General features: G+C 40.4%; 1 protein-coding gene across 1 annotated transcript in view; it reads right to left on the bottom strand.

The window, feature by feature from the left end:
* Window positions 1-4,447: 4,447 nt before the first annotated feature.
* The window catches only part of RXFP2 (relaxin family peptide receptor 2), a 66,523-nt gene continuing 51,430 nt past the window's right edge, over window positions 4,448-19,540 (bottom strand). Inside the window, exons 17-18 of the mRNA XM_036831676.1 lie at window positions 8,945-9,163; window positions 4,448-5,700 (exon numbers count right to left, since the gene is read on the bottom strand). Coding sequence (XP_036687571.1) covers window positions 5,441-5,700; window positions 8,945-9,163 — 479 coding nt within the window. The 3' untranslated portion in view covers window positions 4,448-5,440. The remainder of the gene's footprint in view (window positions 5,701-8,944; window positions 9,164-19,540) is intronic.

Here is a 19,540-nt window from a genome sequence, read left to right as displayed (position 1 = left end):
ACCCATTCTCCTACTGCAGGACAGTTAGACTGCCTCTGCTTTTGTGCTAATACAAATACTGAACAAACATTGTAGCACCGAACATCTCTGTATTCATCTCTTTGTGCCCATGTGCTTCGATTTCTCTAGGGTGAACACCTGCAAGTTGAATTGCTGGTCTGTGGGATGTCTTAGCCTGGATCCCCTAGAAAAATCAGAGCCTGAGGCAAGGTTTAAGAGCTAGTGCTTTATTAGGAAGCCAACCCTAGAGCAGTGAGGCTGAGAGAAGCAGAATGTGAGGCAGAGAAGGATAAGGAGCAAATGCAAGGTTTGTGCAAATGCCACAGCTTCAGAACAAGGCAAGACGAGCAGCTGGGCAGGTCACATGAGGTGTCTCTGGATAGGCTTTAGGGGAACGTATTCCTAGGAACAGTTCCTTGGAGCAGGACAAGTGGAAATGGATCTGCTGGCCCCCTTTTCTCTTCCCTCTCCTATGGACAAAGTTCATTCAGAGGGGAGTAAATCACCCTGCACTTTCAGATTACATGCCCTGGCCTCTTCAGTAGCTGCTGGAGGAGCCAGATTCTACTACCCCTCCTCCACTCTCACCCTCCTGTGGCCTGATGCGTCTTCCTGAACAGGAAGTGATGGAAGAGCCAGAGACTCCTGTACACCTGAAACACTGTAAATCAACTATACTTCAATGAAAAAAAGTAATTTATTTATTTATTTATATTGAAGTGTAATTGACATAACATTACATTAGTTTCATGTGTACAACATAGTGATTCGATCTTCATGAGGGCAGCTCAGTGGAGTGGTGAGGGTGGAGGTCAGTGGTTGAGAAGTCATGGGAGGTGAGATGCTGATGACCAAGAATGTACTATTCTTTCAAAATGTTTAGCTATAAAGAGAAGGTGAGAATAAGACAGATGCTAAAGGAGGGTGCAGGATGGTGGGATTGTCTTCTTTGCGGTGAGAATTCTGAGCATTGCGAGCTGAGGAGAAAGAGCTGGCAGAGGGAGGGAGAGGCTGGTGACACGGGGAGGGAGTTTACAGATGATGGTGCAAAGTTGGAGGTGGAGCTGAACCCTGGGTCAAGAACCACATGTTCTATGCTGGTTCCACAGGGAAATCAGGTATGTCATTGTCTCCTTATCCTAACAACATTTTTCCCAGGAGTATACCCAGTCATAAGAGCTGGACATCCCTGTGCATCTCTGTCTGTTTAAGAGGATAATGCAGGTGATAGTAGACCTATTTATACACTTATGTGAAGAGATCAGTCTGATTTGTAGTTAAGATGTTTGCTTGTTAATTATCCTGATCTCTGCATTCCTGGATTTTGCTTAGCAATAGACCATCTAATTTTTAAGTTGTACTTACTGCTGTATTGTTGTAAGTGCCCGTGTCCTAGAACAGCTTCAATGTCTGAGGCTTTGCTTCAGTATTTTTTCCAGAATAGAAGCTTCCTGGAAGGAAATCCACTGAAAGGAGTGGATTTCTGAACATTGGTGGCTCTGCGCATTCATTCTTCCTGAGAAAAGGGAAATTGAGAATTGAATGATCTTTGAACTTTATGTAAACTTTTGGATTTTTAATCCATATCAACCTTCAGCAAGTGTTTTAATCCACATAATAGATCTTCCCAGAAATGGGCCAAGACGTCAGTTTATGTGATATAATCTTAAGGAAAGTCAGTTATAGAGAATGATAGAGATTTAAAGATATTTGTCTGGGGTCTTGGAAGTAGTTGATGGCTGACCTTGAACTATGTCACCAGCCCCCTTACTTTTGACAGTGTATTTCCTTGTATTAAATGTGTGTTGTCTTAGCAAGAAACTAGACAGCTTTCATTACAAAACCTATATGAATCAGACACCCTCGCACCATGAAGTCAGAGAATCACTAAACAAGTGAACGTTTTACTAGCTCCCAGGTAGTCCAGAAATAATTTCTTCTGTATAAAGTGGTTATGAGCTTATAACCCAAAATTGTTATGAGTTTCTTCAGGTCCTGGGGGTAGGAGGTGCCACTATGGACTCGGACCAGGCTGTTCAGACAGCAGACGATCCCCACTCCCGATCTGCAACTTTGTCACTTGGCCTTTTTGTTCTCTATTTCTTCATTTGTAATTTGTTCCTTCCGTATGTGTCATGTGGAGAAATCTCCTGAAGACTAGTGTAATGAAATACAGGGAGTAATAGGTTTCAACTAGCTTTCAGGGCTTTGGGAAGTATTTCTCAAGGACTTTGAGATCTCCCACTGAAAAGCCATGTAAAAGGAGAATCATCTAATTTCATTTCATTTTCCTGGTCAGAGATAATAAACATTATTAAATATACACCTTCTGTCTTTCATAAACAAGATGTCAGACAACTGACATATAAACAGAAACATACATAAACAGATAAATATATAAATAGATACATAGAGATCTTTGTAATCATTCTCTTATCTACCAGAATAAGGAAATAAAACACAAATACTTATCTTCAATGTTTTGTTTCTTAAGTTGCCCAAGTCTATGTATTAAATAGAACGATATGCCCATTTACATTATACTGCAAAAACTAAAAAGAAATATGTCTTACATGTATTCCTTGTTAATTTTGGAAGATACATTTCCTTCAGACTCCCTTGGAGGATTTATCAAACGATAGGGTGGATATGATTGATGTGAAGTCTTTACCACTTCTCATCTCTAACATGTGCATTCTCTGGATTTCTGCACTGCTTATGAACTTGAGGATGGTAAAGCAGAGTGAAGAATCACCTGGGGTGAGATAAAATCTTGAAAATGTGGCATGAGTAGATAGGTAGCAAATCACCAAATGCTAATTTGATCTGGCAACCGAGTCATCCTTAGGAGGCAAACACTGGGGAGATGGGTCTGCTTTTATGGCTCCTTGATTTTATAGAGACCAGGTAGATGAAGCCGCAGAATTGGGGTGTAAGATGGGATTGGGGGAAGGTGATACTACTATTTATACAAAAGCTCAGATATGCCTAATTTCACTTAAAGCACCTGACCATCAAGAAGCTATTTCAGCAACTGTGATTGGCATAAACTAGTTTAACTTTAATTAGATATGAAACTTAAGAATAAAACAAAGTGATGTAGAAAAGCTTGGCTATGTCTAGTACAGATAAACCACAAAGCCTCTCTTTGTACTGATGTCTGAGGTTCCATATTGATTTTTTAGAATATCTTTTTCTTTTCAAGACAAGATACGTTATACACAAAGGCATAATAGGATGTGGATCAGGTAATTTGCCCTCACCCTCTCCTACTCAGAGATGGCACAGTCTGTGGCCTCTTTAATTCTGGAGTGACATTTAATTGATGTTTATCTTGTCAGGGAAAATGGCTCATGAACAGAGGTGGTATTTTCACAACCACATAGAAATACTGGGTTTAGAAAACAAGTTTGACCCAACACAAAAGGTTTCACTCAGCCCAGATAAAACACTATCATTTGCTAAAATTAAACATATTTCTGATGGTTTTCTATTTATATAGCAGTACAGAGTAAGATTGTAAATCACTAAGCTATTAGAATTCAATTTTATACTATTTGTCATGCTGCTGACCAATATAGAGCTTCCATTTTTCCATGAAATATGCTGCCAAATTCCCTGGTGCATCTGACCTTGTGCTTCTCCTCATGTCCAAAGCTCAACAGTAAGAGTGTAGACATTCACAAACACAGTTCCCAGATCCTTGCTTCCCGGCCCATGCCTGAGGCTCGAGAATGGGAAACTGGGAGACACATCTGTGCTAAGATTGAGACGCCCTACACTCAGGGTCTATTCCTTATTTATGCTTTTGATGTTGGGAAATATATTAGAAATAAATCATGTGATGTTCAAGGACTGGCAAAGGACATTTAAAAAAATAGACAAGTTGGGAAGCAACTAATCATAGTGAGGAGATAGAACAGAGAAAATTTGAAACTATAAGGAAAAAGAGTGGCCTAGTCAATGGGTAGGGACATTATTTCTAGAATAAGAGTGAAAAGATTTCACTGATGTAAGGAATATCTCACTAGATCAAAATAAAGGAACTCCCATGAAGGTTTTAGTCAATATTAGATAACAACAGGTAAGTTACCGACACAGCTGTGATGCATAAACTCTGGGATTCTTTCTTTCCTGGATGCTACTGGATAAAAGGGCATCTCATTTAATATGCAGTAGGAGGTGATGTGGAGTTCTGAGTCAGCTGCTTACATTTCATCTCATTAAAGGAACTCAGAATGAAGTGAAGAGTAGAGAAATTAAGTTACTGCTCCATGCTTTGGAAAAGGGGAGAAGAGAAAGAAAAATGTAAAGAGGTGTCTTGTTAACTGCGGTGCTGTGTTTGTTTGCTAGTTATATTCTCTACCAAGAAAAACATGGGTAACAGTCAATAAGCCCTATCTGTGGTCTTTACTGAATTTAAAATAATGTATAGACAAATGCAAAATATAATTTTATTTACCTGATTCTTTTTTTTTTTTTTCACATATAAACTTTCCATATAAAAACATGTCCAGGACTTCACAACTACTTTTCATTTTCAAAAAACAAATCCAAACTTACCAGCCTTTTTGTTAAAAACAATAGGAATTTATCTGAGTCCCGTATTCTTAAATCCCCCTTAACACTTCTTATCTGTGTGTTCTATGATGGCAGAACTTGCCAGCAATAGGGATACTGCTCTTAAGAAATTATACTTTAAAACATATTAAAATGTAGTTTTTGGCAGTTGGAGTGCCCAATTTTCCTTTATGGCATGGGCAACCTTAAGACAAATATTTTGAGAGCTCAGTTCTTCTCACATTAAATACAAGCTGAAAAGGTGCATGGTACTAGGCGAATGGTCAGCGTGCCTCTCTGGTCACATGTTAGACTTCGAACCTTGTACGAAGTTCTGCTTTCAAAGCCGCTAATCCACGGCCCTCCATAGGGCAGGACTTGAGGTGGGTAGACATCTTGGAAATCCTTCGCTATCAGTTCAGCAGGATGCTGATGATTTCATTTGACGTTGAAAAAGCAAGGAGAGAGATGTTAGGCTTATGCTATTACCGCCACGCTAGAGTTAGATGTCGTGACTCTTTTTATTTTACGGACAGCACAATTCAATTTAAAAACAGACCATGCAGTGCCAACGTGTGGGCCTCCGCTGGTAGGTTGGCCGCGTTGGCGAGCTAGAGAACAATTGCTTATCAGCCTGCTATTTATGGGTTCACTTGTGCACTTCAGGCACGTCGGTGAGGAGAACTCTCAGGTACAGTTCTCAGCCCAGCTGGTAAACAGTACAGCTGCCATCGGAATGCAGTGCCTGACGTCATCCTGCCGTGCTCTCTGTGCAGAAAGGTTCGCCGTTGGTAAAGATGAAAAGCACCGCAGATGTCATCTTCCAAATGCTGTGCTTTTTTAGGTAGTCCATTGAAAGTCCAGTGCTCCAAAACCATTACTAGGAAACTGGTTTCACTATATTCTCCTCGAGGTTTATTTTGTTCAAAACCCCAAGTTTCAGTGACGAGGAGTCATCGGCCCACACGATGGATGTAGACAAACTTTTTTTTTTAGTTTTGAAAATCGATTTCCTCTGATGTTTGTGCAGCAGCTGTTTCAACTTGTCTTTGAAAAAGCTGGTTGTGAGAGTGTAGAGGATTGGGTTCAAGGCACTGTTTACTGGGAGGAAAAAAATGACCACCCAGGAAGTGACTGTTTCTGAGAAGGAAAAGAAGTGTGAAAGAAAGTTGAGGTTTTCATAGACACAAGACACATAACACTTTATAGTCAATGCTATTTTTGAGACGGCTACCTGGTTCATTTACGTTCTCTCTCATCTCATGGAAAATCTCTTTGCTGCAAGAGCATAGGAGCCACGAATTCAAGGTCCTACCACCAACTTTTCTGAGTTTCAGAAAGTACTTTGCAGGTTGTTACGAAACAACATGGGAGGAAATATGTGAAAACACTTCACAAACTATAAATTGATATATAATGTATTTTTCTTGTTTTTATTGCCCTTCCTTATAGAAAAATAAGAAAATGAGGAAATAATTCATAATCAATAGGACAGTGTCCAGAACTAGAAGGTTCTGGTCCAGAGTCAGCTCTGACCTTAGTCTGAATTTCAGTCCTGAAGGTCTTCCTGCCCTGCCCTCATATCCCCACTGCTATATTCAGAGTGCAGTCAGAAGATTTGAAGAGCAAAAAAGAATATATCTCCAAACTCAATGAATTCCTTCTGTGTGAAGGCTTACAAAGGCTAATAGAATATTAAGGGAAATATGCCAGAAAAAGTGAGAAGAAACTTTGGATAGCAGTGTCATTTCTGAATTCAGTTGTCCCTAAGTATCCACCATGGAAGTGGTTCCAGGAGCTCCACAGACACTGAAATCAACAGGTTCTCAAGTCCGTTAAATAAAATGGCATAGTATTTGCATATAACCTATGCACATCCCCCCGTATACTTTACATCATCTCTAGATTACTTCACCTAATACAAGGTACAGCCATGTAAAGAGTTGTAAATACAATGTAAATGCTATGTAAATATTTGCCAGCACAAGGCAAATTAAAGTTTTGCTTTTTGGAACTTTCTGGAAATTTTTTTCCAATATTTTCCATATGCAGTTGGTTGAATGCATGGATTTGGAATGCAGGGCTACGGAGGGCCGATGGTACATCAGTTGCTTGGTTAGGATGAAATCTATTTTCTCCCTTAAACAGAGCCTGCTCCCAGGGTTACACACTTCTTAGCTGTGTGACTGTGGGCAAATCCCCTAAGCTCGCCAGACCTCAACTGCCTTATCTGTGAAAGGGGCTGACGATAACTTACATGACTGAAGTCAGTGAGCTGGGCCGGCTCTGCGGACAACCATTTTCAGCACATTTTCAGAACCTGGGGTTCTCCAGTCCCACCACACTCCGCTGTCTCCTCCCCCATCTTCAAAAGTCTGAGAACTGCCAGCTCAGGTGAGAGCTGGACATAAGCCTAGCATCCTTCCTCTCCCCCTCTCCTTTGTGACCCCCTCCTTCCCTACCCATCCTGTAAATTTCTTATCCTTCAGACACTGTTACTTGTTCTTCTCTTAGCCCTGCTCTGTTCCCTACATCCTGTCTGTTCTTCCTCCAGTTTACTTTTCCATTTCTTCTCTGACTTTATCTGCCCTTTCCTCCTTCCCTTTGATCTCCCCCTTCTCCTTTTTCTATGTTTGCCTTTCCTCTTTTCCATCCCGTCTTCTCTTTCTTTTCCTTATTTCTTTTTAACTGGAAAGAATACGAAAGAAATATGTTTCTATTTAGTATACCTTAGATTTATTAAATGAAGTTTTATATTACTAGATTATCTGTCCTTAATTTAAAAAAAAATTAGATATGAACAGTTTGTGACTGAAGAAAAACAGTCAGTTGTTTTTTGTCTGTTGTGTCCCCAAAGGAGGTTGTGATCAGGAATGAGACTTCCTGTTCGTCTCAGGATGACTCACTGATGTAAGGTTAGCAGGTAAGTCCTGAGACGGGAGGGCTGAAGCCAGCTTATCTTTGGGGCTGACCCCATGTACTCTCAGTGACCTACCATGATGGAGCAGACCCCAGAGTTCTTGGAGGGTGGGGACAGGGGGCATTTAGGTCCATGAATGTAGCAATTTCTACAACACCATGGGAAGTTGGGCAAGCGAGGAGGGGCTTAGTCAAATGTGGTAAAGACTTCTCTCCTATGTGCACCGAGGTATTCAAGACAAACCTCAAAGGACTGAACTATAAAATGTAGAGAAAGACCAATGTGTGGCCCAATAACATTTTCATGATTTTTTTTCCTGTTCTAGTTCCATATCATGATCTGCAATGTCTTAGACTCTCTCTAAGAATAATGATTACTACCCCTGCTATCAGAAAACCTTGTTGTGAGACTAAGCTCATAGGTTAAGGGGATGCTGCAAATGTTGTATGTCATTTTGCAGTGAGGCATTTGGCAAGGCAGAGGGACATAAATAGTTGCAGGTGTTTGTTACTTGTACATTCATCACTCTTTTATAAGGGCTTCTGATGTGTCAACCCCATGCTTGACACTTCTTTTGTTTTTATCCAAAAGATTTCATATTCCATGGAATCTCATTATAAAGTCATACAAATAGAATTCCACAAAATTGATTTATCTTAGGCCTATTGTCAGAAAGTTTAGTTAAGAATAAAATAAAATGACTGTTAAAGATGTTCCTCTGGTACAAATCCTGAAAACATCTTCTACCAAGATGAATAAGACAATTCCTGCCCTGGAGGAACACTCCAAATAGATTCGCAATAGGCTGAAAAAGTGAGTTGAAGATGATCCCAAAGTTTGTTTCCCTGAGGGTTGGGCAAAAGCCCTGGGTGGACCCTAGGATGGCTACAATTTCTAGGTCCCAGAAAGGCCTTTAAGCAAAATCCTAACTAATGAAAGGTGATTTTCTCTGGCTGAAGTAGGGGTGTGGCCTTTTAGATAGGCACTTTCATGGAACATTAGACCTCCACAGGGCACAGTGTGACAACCACATGGCTAGGGCCATGAAATAGACTGGTGGTTCTTAACCAGGGTTGTGCACCTTAGAATCACAAAACACCCATGTAGAGGCCTTGGCCCCTATAGACTAAATTCAAAGGCCCAGGGTGAAACCTGAGCATGTATATTTTGTTTTGTTTTAGGTACTCTTGGTGAAGCACCACTATCTAGCTCAAGTGGAAGCAAGACACTAAGACTTAGTTTTTCTTGTCTCCTGTGTTTTTGTTATTCTTGTCTGGGTTGCACCATTACCCGGTTCCTATCTTAGAATACTGATTATAAAACACTTAGGAAATCCTAAACCTTTGTATTCAAGTTGTAGGTATTTATGGAGAACTTACTATATGTGACGGACTGTATTCTCGCCTCGTCAAACAAAGGGCATAAGAAAGCACAACATACTTGGGAATTACAGAAGGGACTGACCTGGTATTTCCACCCGGAAGAGGGAAAGGATTTTAATTACAAATACAGGAATCCAGCAGATGGCATCAGAGAACACTATAAAAAAGAAACGGTTTGCGACGGCCGCCTCTCTTCCGGTGTTATTCCTCACTTCTGAAGTCTGCAAGGCAGTTTTTTGAATGGAACAGAACATAATAGTATAGGAAAACACAATGATGAGAAAAGCCAGCAAATTCATACCTGTTGGGAAAAGCACACCTCTTAACATCTCAGGTGTATAAATCAACAGTAGAAATATTGTGTTACGTAGATGTTCAATATGGTGTCTCTCCCCCCCTTCCCTGTACTTCCAGGAAGCATTCTTGGTATAAGCCCAGAGGTAAATCAGCTAAAACCCTGAATCCAAGGCTATAAACTGGAACAAGTTTAAAAAATTGGGTTTGCCAGATCAAAAATGTATTTTAAATACATAAACACTTTTCCAAGAACTGTAGACTTTGAAATTCAGATCTATGTATATCATGAGGTAAATTTTAGCTTTTTTAAAGCAGGAAAAAAGCTATTTCATTTTTAGTTCTCTGCAAATTCAAACCTTAAGGGATTATAATCACATGTACAGCTCAAGAAATCAATATGCCCCTATTCCTTTAACTTATAAATATGAATAAGATATCCTTGGACTATCAAGAAGACAATAGCCTCAGAAACATTATTTCTTACGTTTTTTGGTCTTAAAAAAATAATACATAGGACTAAAATACATTTTTATTTTTTCTTCAGATTGCTCACAGTAATCTAAACTAAAATTCGAACCTTTTAGACTTGTTTTAGGAAAACAAGGAATAAGAGAAAAATTAAAAATTCAACTATATAAATTACTCTTTTAGGGTCAAATATGTTCAGAAGATTCTCACTTATCATTATCGTATAATGCTGACTTCTTTGTCACTCTGTTATATTCTTGCTATCATAAAAATCCTAAAAGTGATTATCTTATTCCTTATAGTGAACATAAAATTTCCATATAATTTCAAAGTTGTTTAAAAAATGTTCATCTGATTAGACTGTATGTAAGACTGGTGAAGTCTAGGGAAAAATTCTATAAATTCAAGGTGTTCCATTGTTTTTATCCAAAAGATTTCATATTCCATGGAATCTCATTATAAATTCATACAAATAGAATTTCATAAAATTAATTTATCTCAGGCCTATTGTCAGAAAGTTTAAGAATAAAATAAGGGAGGAGCGTCAAGATGGCTGAAGAGTAAGATGCGGAGATCATCTTCCTCTCCACAAATACATCAGAAATACATCTACATGTGGGACAACTCCTACAGAACACCTACTGAACACTGGCAGAAGATATCAGACCTCCCAAAAGGCAAGAAACTCCCCACGTACGGCAAAAGAAAAAAGAAAAAACAGAGACAAAAGAATACGGATGGGACCTGCACCAGTGGGAAGGAGCTGTCAAGGAGGAAAGGTTCCCACACACAGGAAGCCCCTTCGCGGGCGGAGACTGCGGGTGGCGGAGAGGAAGCTTCGGAGCCACGGAGGAGAGCGCAGCCACAGGGGTGCGGAGGACAAAGCGGAGAGATCCCCGCACAGAGGATCGGTGCCGACCAGCACTCACCAGCCCGAGAGGCTTGTCTGCTCGCCCGCCCGGGTGGGCGGGGCTGGGAGCTGAGGCTCCGGCTTCGGAGGTCGGATCCCAGGGAGAGAACTGGGGTTGGTGGTGTGAACACAGCCTGAAGGGGGCTAGTGTGCCACGGCTAGCTGGGAGGGAGTCCGGGAAAAAGTCTGGAGCTGCCGAAGAGGCAAGAGACTTTTTCTTGCCTCTTTGTTTCCTGGTGTGCGAGGAGAGGGGATTAATAGCGCCGCTTAAAGGAGCTCCAGAGACGGGCGCGAGCTGCGCCTATCAGCGCGGACCCCAGAGATGGGCATGGGATGCTAAGGCTGCTGCTGCCGCCACCAAGAAGCCTGTGTGCGAGCACAGGTCACTCTCCACACCTCCCCTCCCGGGAGTCTGTGCAGCCCGCCACTGCCAGGGTCCCGTGATCCAGGGACAACTTCCCCGGGAGAACGCACGGCGCGCCTCAGGCTGGTGCAAAGTTGTGCTGGCTGCTGCCGCCGCAGGCTCGCCCCGCCTCCTCCGTACCGCTCCCTCCCCACGGCCTGAGCGAGCCAGAGCCCCCGAAGCAGCTGCTCCTTTAACCCCGTCCTGTCTGAGTGAAGAACAGATGCCCTCAGGTGACCTACACAAAGAAGCGGGTCCAAATCCAAAGCTGAACCCCGGGAGCTGTGTGAACAAAGAAGAGAAAGGGAAATCTCTCCCAGCAGCCTCAGGAACAGCGGATTAAAGCTCCAAAATCAACTTGATGTACCCTGCGTCTGCGGAATACCTGAATAGACAACGAATCATCCCAAGTTGAGAAGGTGGACTTTGGGAGCAAAGATATATATATATTTTTCCCTTTTTCTCTTTTGGTGAGTGTGTATGTGTATGCTTCTGTGTGATTTTCTCTTTATAGCTTTCCTTTTACCATTTGTCCTAGGGTTCTGTCTGTCCGTTTTTTCTGTTTTTTTTTTTTATTACTTTAAAAAATTTTTTTCTTAATAATTATTTTTTCTTTTTTATTCTAATAACTTTATTTTATATTATTTTACTTTATTTTATTTTATTATATCTTCTTTGTCTCTTGCTTTCTATTTTTTCTCCCTTTTATTCTGAGCCGTGTAGATGAAAGGCTCTTGGTGCTCCAGCCAGGCGTCAGGGCTGTGCCTCTGAGGTGGGAGAGCCAAGTTCACGACACTGGTCCACAAGAGACCTCCCAGCTCCAGGTAATATCAAACGGCGAAAATCTCCAAGAGATCTCCATCACAATGCCAAGACCCAGCTTCACTCAACGACCAGCAAGCTACAGGGCTGGACACCCGATGTCAAACAACAAGCAAGACAGGAACACAAACCCACCCATTAGCAGAGAGGCTGCCTAAAATCATAATAAGGCCACAGACACCCCAAAACACATCATCAGACACGTACCTGCCCACCGCAAAGACAAGATCCAGCCTCATCCACCAGAACACAGGCACTAGTCCCCTCCACCAGGAAGCCCACACAACCCACTGAATCAACCTTAGCCACTGGGGACAGACACCAAAAACAATGGGAACTACGAACCTGCAGCCTGTGAAAAGGAGACCCCAAACACAGTAAGTTAAGCAAAATGAGAAGACAGAGAAACAAACAGCAGATGAAGGAGCAAGGCAAAAACCCACCAGACCTAACAAATGAAGAGGAAATAGGCAGTCTACCTGAAAAAGAATTCAGAATAATGATAGTAAAGATGATCCAAAATCTTGGAAATAGAATAGACAAAATACAAACGTTTAACAAGGACCTAGAAGAACTAGAGAGCAAATAAACAGTGATGAACAACACAATAAATGAAATTAAAAATTCTCTAGAAGGGATCAATAGCATAATAACTGAGGCAGAAGAACGGATAAGTGACCTGGAAGATAAAATAGTGGAAATAACTACTGCAGAGTAGAATAAAGAAAAAAGAATGAAAAGAATTGAGGACAGTCTCAGAGACCTCTGGGACAACATTAAATGCACCAACGTTCGAATTATAGGGGTCTCAGAAGAAGAAGAGAAAAAGAAAGGGACTGAGAAAATATTTGAAGAGATTATAGTTGAAAATTTCCCTAATATGGGAAAGGAAATAGTTAATCAAGCCCAGGAAGCACAGAGAGTACCATACAGGATAAATCCAAGGAGAAACACGCCAAGACACATATTAATCAAACTATCAAAAATTAAATACAAAGAAAAAATATTAAAAGCAGCAAGGGAAAAACAACAAATAACACACAAGGGAATCCCCATAAGCTTAACAGCTGATTTCTCAGCAGAAACTCTGCAAGCCAGAAGGGAGTGGCAGGACATATTTAAAGTCATGAAGGAGAAAAACGTACAACCAAGATTACTTTACCCAGCAAGGATCTCATTCAGATTTGACAGAGAAATTAAAATATTTATAGACAAGCAAAAGCTAAGAGAATTCAGCACCACCAAAGCACCTTTAGAACAAATGCTAAAGGAACTTCTCTAGGCAGGAAACACAAGAGAAGGAAAAGAACTACAATAACAAACCCAGAACAATTAAGAAAATGGTAATAGGAACATACATATCGATAATTACCTTAAATGTAAATGGATTAAATGCTCCAACCAAAAGACATAGACTGGCTGAATGGATACAAAAACAAGACCCGTATATATGCTGTCTACAAGAGACCCACTTCAGACCTAGGGACACATACAGACTGAAAGTGAGGGGATGGAAAAAGATATTCCATGCAAATGGAAATCAGAAGAAAGCTGGAGTAGCAATTCTCATATCACACAAAAATAGACTTTAAAATAAAGACTATTACAAGAGACAAAGAAGGACACTACATAATGATCAAGGGATCGATCCAAGAAGAAGATATAACAGTTGTAAATGTTTATGCACCCAACATAGGGGCACCTCAATACATCAGGCAAATACTAACAGCCATAAAAGGGGAAATCGACAGTAACACAATCATAGTAGGGAACTTTAACACCCCACTTTCACCAATGGACAGATCATCCAAAATGAAAATAAATAAGGAAACACAAGCTTAAGACGGACTTAATTGATATTTATAGGACATTCCATCCAAAAACTACAGAATACACCTTCTTCTCAAGTGCTCATGGAACATTCTCCAGGATAGATCATATCTTGGGTCACAAATCAAGCCTTGGTAAATTTAAGAAAATTGAAATCGCATCAAGTATCTTTTCCGACCACAATGCTATGAGACTAGATATCAACTACAGGAAAAAAATCTGTAAAAAATACAAACACATGGAGGCTAAACAATACACTGCTTAATAACCAAGAGATCACTGAAGAAATCAAAGAGGAAATCAAAAAATACCTAGAAACAAATGACAATGAAAACACGACGACCCAAAACCTTTGGGATGCAGCAAAAGCAGTTCTAAGAGGGAAGTTTATAGCAATACAATCCTACCTTAAGAAACAAGAAACATCTCAAATAAACAACCTAACCTTACACCTAAAGCAATTAGAGAAAGAAGAACAAAAAAACCCCAAAGTTAGCAGAAGGAAAGAAATCATAAATATCAGATCAGAAAAAAATGAAAAAGAAATGAAGGAAACGATAGCAAGGATCAGTAAAACTAAAAGCTGGTTCTTTCAGAAGATAAACAAAATTGAGAAACCATTAGCCAGACTCATCAAGAAAAAAAAAAAAGAGAAGACTCAAATCAACAGAATTAGAAATGAAAAAGGAGAAGTAACAACACTGCAGAAATACAAAGGATCATGAGAGACTACTACAAGCAACTCTATGCCAATAAAATGGAAAACATGGACGAAATGGACAAATTCTTAGAAATGCACAACGTTCTGAGACTGAACGAGGAAGAAATAGAAAATATGAACAGTCCAATCAGAAGCACTGAAATTGAAACTGTAATTAAAAATCTTCCAACAAACAAAAGCCCAGACCGGATGGATTCACAGGTGAATTCTATCAAACATTTAGAGAAGAGCTGTCACCTATCTTTCTCAAACTCTTCCAAAATATAGCAGAGGGAGGTACATTCCCAAACTCATTCTACAAGGCCACCATCACCCTGATACCGAAACCAGACAAAGATGTCACAAAGAAAGAAAACTACAGGCCAATATCACTGATGAACATAGATGCAAAAATCCTCAACAAAATACTAGCAAACAGAATCCAACAGCACATTAAACGGATTGTACACCATGATCAAGTGGGGTTTATTCCAGGAATGCAAGGATTCTTCAGTATACACAAATCAATCAATGTGACACACCATATTAACAAATTGAAGAAGAAAAACCATATGATCATTTCAACAGATGCAGAAAAAGCTTTCGACAAAATTCAACACCATTTATGATAAAAACCCTCCAGAAAGTAGGCACAGAGGGAACTTTCCTCAACATAATAAAGGCCATATATGACAAACCCACAGCCAACATTGTCCTCAATGGTGAAAAACTGAAACCATTTCCACTAAGATCAGGAACAAGACAAGGTTGCCCATTCTCACCACTATTATTCAACATAGTTTTGGAAGTTTTAGCCACAGCAATCAGAGAAGAAAAAGAAATAAAAGGAATCCAAATCGGAAAAGAAGAAGTAAAGCTGTCACTGTTTGCAGATGACATGATACTATACATAGAGAATCCTAAAGATGCTACCAGAAAACTACTAGAGCTAATCAATGAATTTGGTAAAGTAGCAGGATACAACATTAATGCACAGAAATCTCTAGCATTCCTATACCCTAATGATGAAAATCTGAAAGTGAAATTAAGGAAACACTCCCATTTACCATTGCAACAAAAAGAATAAAATATCTAGGAATAAACCTACCTAAGGAGACAAAAGACCTGTATGCAGAAAATTATGAGACACTGATGAAAGAAATTAAAGATGATACAAATAGGGCTTCCCTGGTGGCGCAGTGGTTGAGAATCCGCCTGCCAATGCAGGGGACACGGGTTTGAGCCCTGGTCTGGGAAGATCCCACATGCCGCGGAGTAACTGGGCCCGTGAGCCACAACTACTGAGCCTGCGCGTCTGGAGCCTGTGCCCCGCAACAAGAGAGGCCACGATAGTGAGAGGCCCGCACACCGCGATGAAGAGTGGCCTCCACTTGCCGCAACTAGAGAAAGCCCTCGCACAGAAACGAAGACCCAACACAGCTAAAAATAAATATAAATTAATTAATTAATTAAAAAAAAAAAAAGAAGATACAAACAGATGGAGAGATATACCATGTTCTTGGATTGGAAGAATCAACATTGTGAAAATGACTATACTACCCAAAGCAATCTACAGATTCAATGCAATCCCTATCAAACTACCAATGGCATTTTTCACAGAACCAAAACCAAAAATTTCACAATTTGTATGGAAACACAAAAGACCGTGAATAGCCAAAGCAATCTTGAGAAAGAAAAACGGAGCTGGAGGAATCAGGCTCCCTGACTTCAGACTATATTACAAAGCTACCATAATCAAAACAGTATGGTACTGGCACAAAAACAGAAATATAAATCAATGGAACAGGATAGAAAGCCCAGAGATAAACCCACGCACATATGTTCACCTTATCTTTGATAAAGGAGGCAAGAATACACAGTAGAGAAAAGACAGCCTCTTCAATAAGTGGTGTTGGGAAAACTGGACAGCTACATGTAAAAGTATGAAATTAGAACACTTCCTAAAACCATACACAAAAATAAACTCAAAATGGATTAAAGACCTAAATGTAAGGCCAGACATCATCAAACTCTTAGAGGAAAACATAGGCAGAACACTCTATGACATAAATCACACCAAGATTCTTTTTGACCCACCTCCTAGAGAAATGGAAATAAAAACACAAATAAACAAATGGGACCTAATGAAACTTAAAAGCTTTTGCATAGCAAAGGAAACCATAAACAAGACGAAAAGACAACCCTCAGAATGGGAGAAAATATTTGCAAATGAAGCAACTGACAAAGGATTAATCTCCAAAATTTACAAGCAGGTCCTGCAGCTCAATATCAAAAAAACAAAAAACCCAATCCAAAAATGGGCAGAAGACCTAAACAGACATTTCTCCAAAGAAGATATACAGATCGCCAACAAACACATGAAAGGATGCTCAACATCATTTATCATTAGAGAAATGCAAATCAAAACTACAATGAGGTATCACCTCACACCGGTCAGAATGGCCATCATCAAAAAATCTACAAAGAATAAATGCTGGAGAGGGTGTGAAGAAAAGGGAACCCTCTTGCACTGTTGGTGGGAACGTAAATTGATACAGCCACTACAGACAACAGTATGGAGATTCCTTAAAAAACTAAAAACAGAACTACCATACGACCCAGCAATCCCACTACTGGGCATATACCCTGAGAAAACCATAATTCAAAAAGAGTCATGTACCAAAATGTTCATTGCAGCTCTATTTACAATAGGCAGGACATGGAAGCAACCTAAGTGTCCATCAACAGATGAATGGATAAAGAAGATGAGGCACATATATACGATGGAATATTACTCAGCCATAAAAAGAAACGAAATTGAGTCATTTGTAGTGAGGTGGATGGACCTAGAGTCTGTCATACAGAGTGAAGTAAGTCAGAAAGAGAAAAACAAATACCGTATGCTAACACACATATATGGAATCTAAGAAAAAAAAAAAGGTCATGAAGAACCTAGGGGCAAGACAGGAATAAAGACACAGACCTACTAGAGAATGGACTTGAGGACATGGGTAGGGGGAAGGGTAAGCTGTGACAAAGTGAGAGAGTGGCATGGACATATATACACTACCAAACGTAAAACAGATAGCTAGTGGGAAGCAGCCGCATAGCACAGGGAGATCAGCTCGGTGCTTTGTGACCACCTAGAGGGGTGGGATAGGGAGGGTGGGAGGGAGGGAGATGCAAGAGGGAGGAGATATGGGAACATATGTATACATATAGCTGATTCACTTTGTTATAAAGCAGAAACTAACACACCACTGTAAAGCAATTATACTCCAATAAAGCTGTTAAAAAAAAAAGAATAAAATAAAATGACTGTTAAAGATGTTCCTCTGGTACAAATCCTGAAAACAGACTTATAGAAAGGTTCAGAAGTGTATGTTCTGAAAGCACCATAGGAATGTGAGATGTTAACAGTCGGGGAACCTGGGTGAGGGGTATAAGGAAACTGTACTGTCCTGGCGAATTTTCTCTATATCTAAATATATTCTAAATTTAAAAAATTATTTAAAAACTATATAGTCTTATATTTTTTAAGCAAAAGAACGGGCTCTAGGACTCCATCTCTCACAGATAAGCTATGTGTATGTAGATGATGTTTATGTGTGTGTGCTAAACCCTTGTAGTGACACCCACACCTTAACTGTAAGATCCAGCCATGCCATAGTTCTTCTTTTTTTTTCTTTTTCCACACCATAGTTCTTTTGCCCTTTATCTGGGCCTGTTCCCTGGCTGTGGGTCTCCAGCTCCTGGAACACGACCTCTGCCTTCACTTGGCTAATGTGTCCTCATCCTCTGGGCCTCCGTTTGGGTTCATTTCTACTGGGATGTCTTCCCTGGTCCTCAGATCTGGGGCTCCTGGAACATCCTGTACTCCTCCTTCGTGGCATCTGTCAGCCTGTGACGTGAGGACGTGTTTCCTTGTCTTCATCCTTCTTTCTGGCTGCAGATCCGTGGGGCCAATCTGTTTTATCTCCAGTTCCCAAAATAGTGCCTGGCCTATAGGAGGTGCTTAATAAATCCTGTTTGAACCAATGAATGTACAGTAGTGTGTGTGTATATGTGTGTGTGAGGGAGAGAGGGCTTCCATGAAGTGCACCTATGCCGGGAACGGCTTACAACATTGTAGGAGTGCCATAGCCATGAAAAAATGGCTATCAGACAGGGTTTATGTGAGGAGTATTATTAAAATGGTACATATAAAGTGTTTTCTTTTTCAGAGGAAGAAGAGAAGGAATAGATGGAGAATAGCTGGGAGTGGCGGTTAGGGCCATTTTGTGATGGGCTTTAAGTGACTAATTTAAACTTGACCTTGGTTGCAGGGAGTTCCTGAAGGTCTCTGAGCAGAGGATACTCAGTCCTTTCGGTACTCAGGTAGTGAACAGATAAACAGGAAAGAGAAGACCCCAGAAGCCAAAAGACCAGTGAGGGCTAATGTAATAATTCAGGGCAGAGGTCATAAGGCTTTAAACAAAGGTGACAGCAGTAGGTAGAGACTGGAAGAAAGAGAAGACAAAGGTGTATTTCGAGGGAAAAATATTTGATGAAAAAGAAAGGATGAGGACTTCTTTGGTGGCGCAATGGTGTAGAATCTGCCTGCCAATGCAGGGGACATAGGTTCAATCCCTGGTCTGGGAAGATCCCACATGCCACAGAGCAACTAAGCCCGTGCACCACAACTACTGAGCCTGCGCGCCAGAGCCCGCGAGCCACAACTATTGAGCCCGTGCTCTGCAACAAGAGAAGCCACCTCAATGAGAAGCCTGCGCACCGCAACAAAGAGTAGCCCCTGCTCACCACAACGAGAGAAAGCCCGCGTGCAGCAATGAAGACCCAAAGCAGCCAAAAATAAATTAATTAATTTAAAAAAAAGATAACGAGTATTAAAAAAAATGAAAGGATGATGGAGCTTATTGACTTCTTAGATGAGGGGGACAAGATGAGAAGGGGGAATCGAAATGATAATACTGCCCTAGTTAAAGAGGGGACATGGGAATGGCCTTAGTTTTAAGCAAGAGAGCTACCTACTAGACAATTTTAAAAGTCTTTTTAATCTTTAAGGGCTAAACTTCTCATTCATTTGTAATAGAGAAGGTAGCGTTTTCTTTTCTAAAACCCTGAATTCTCCCTCTTTAATTAGGGAGAATTAAGAAAACTAAAAAGCAAAGAGTTTTATTAAGCACCCTTCCATTGCGGACTTTGGAACTGCATTTACAGAAGGTAATAAACCTTCCTGGTATTTCCA

This window comes from Balaenoptera musculus, chromosome 18 (genome assembly GCF_009873245.2).
Source record: "Balaenoptera musculus isolate JJ_BM4_2016_0621 chromosome 18, mBalMus1.pri.v3, whole genome shotgun sequence".
Lineage (NCBI taxonomy): Eukaryota > Metazoa > Chordata > Mammalia > Artiodactyla > Balaenopteridae > Balaenoptera > Balaenoptera musculus.
Note: the sequence above shows the minus strand (reverse complement) of the source record. Positions and strands in the feature narration are given on the sequence as shown.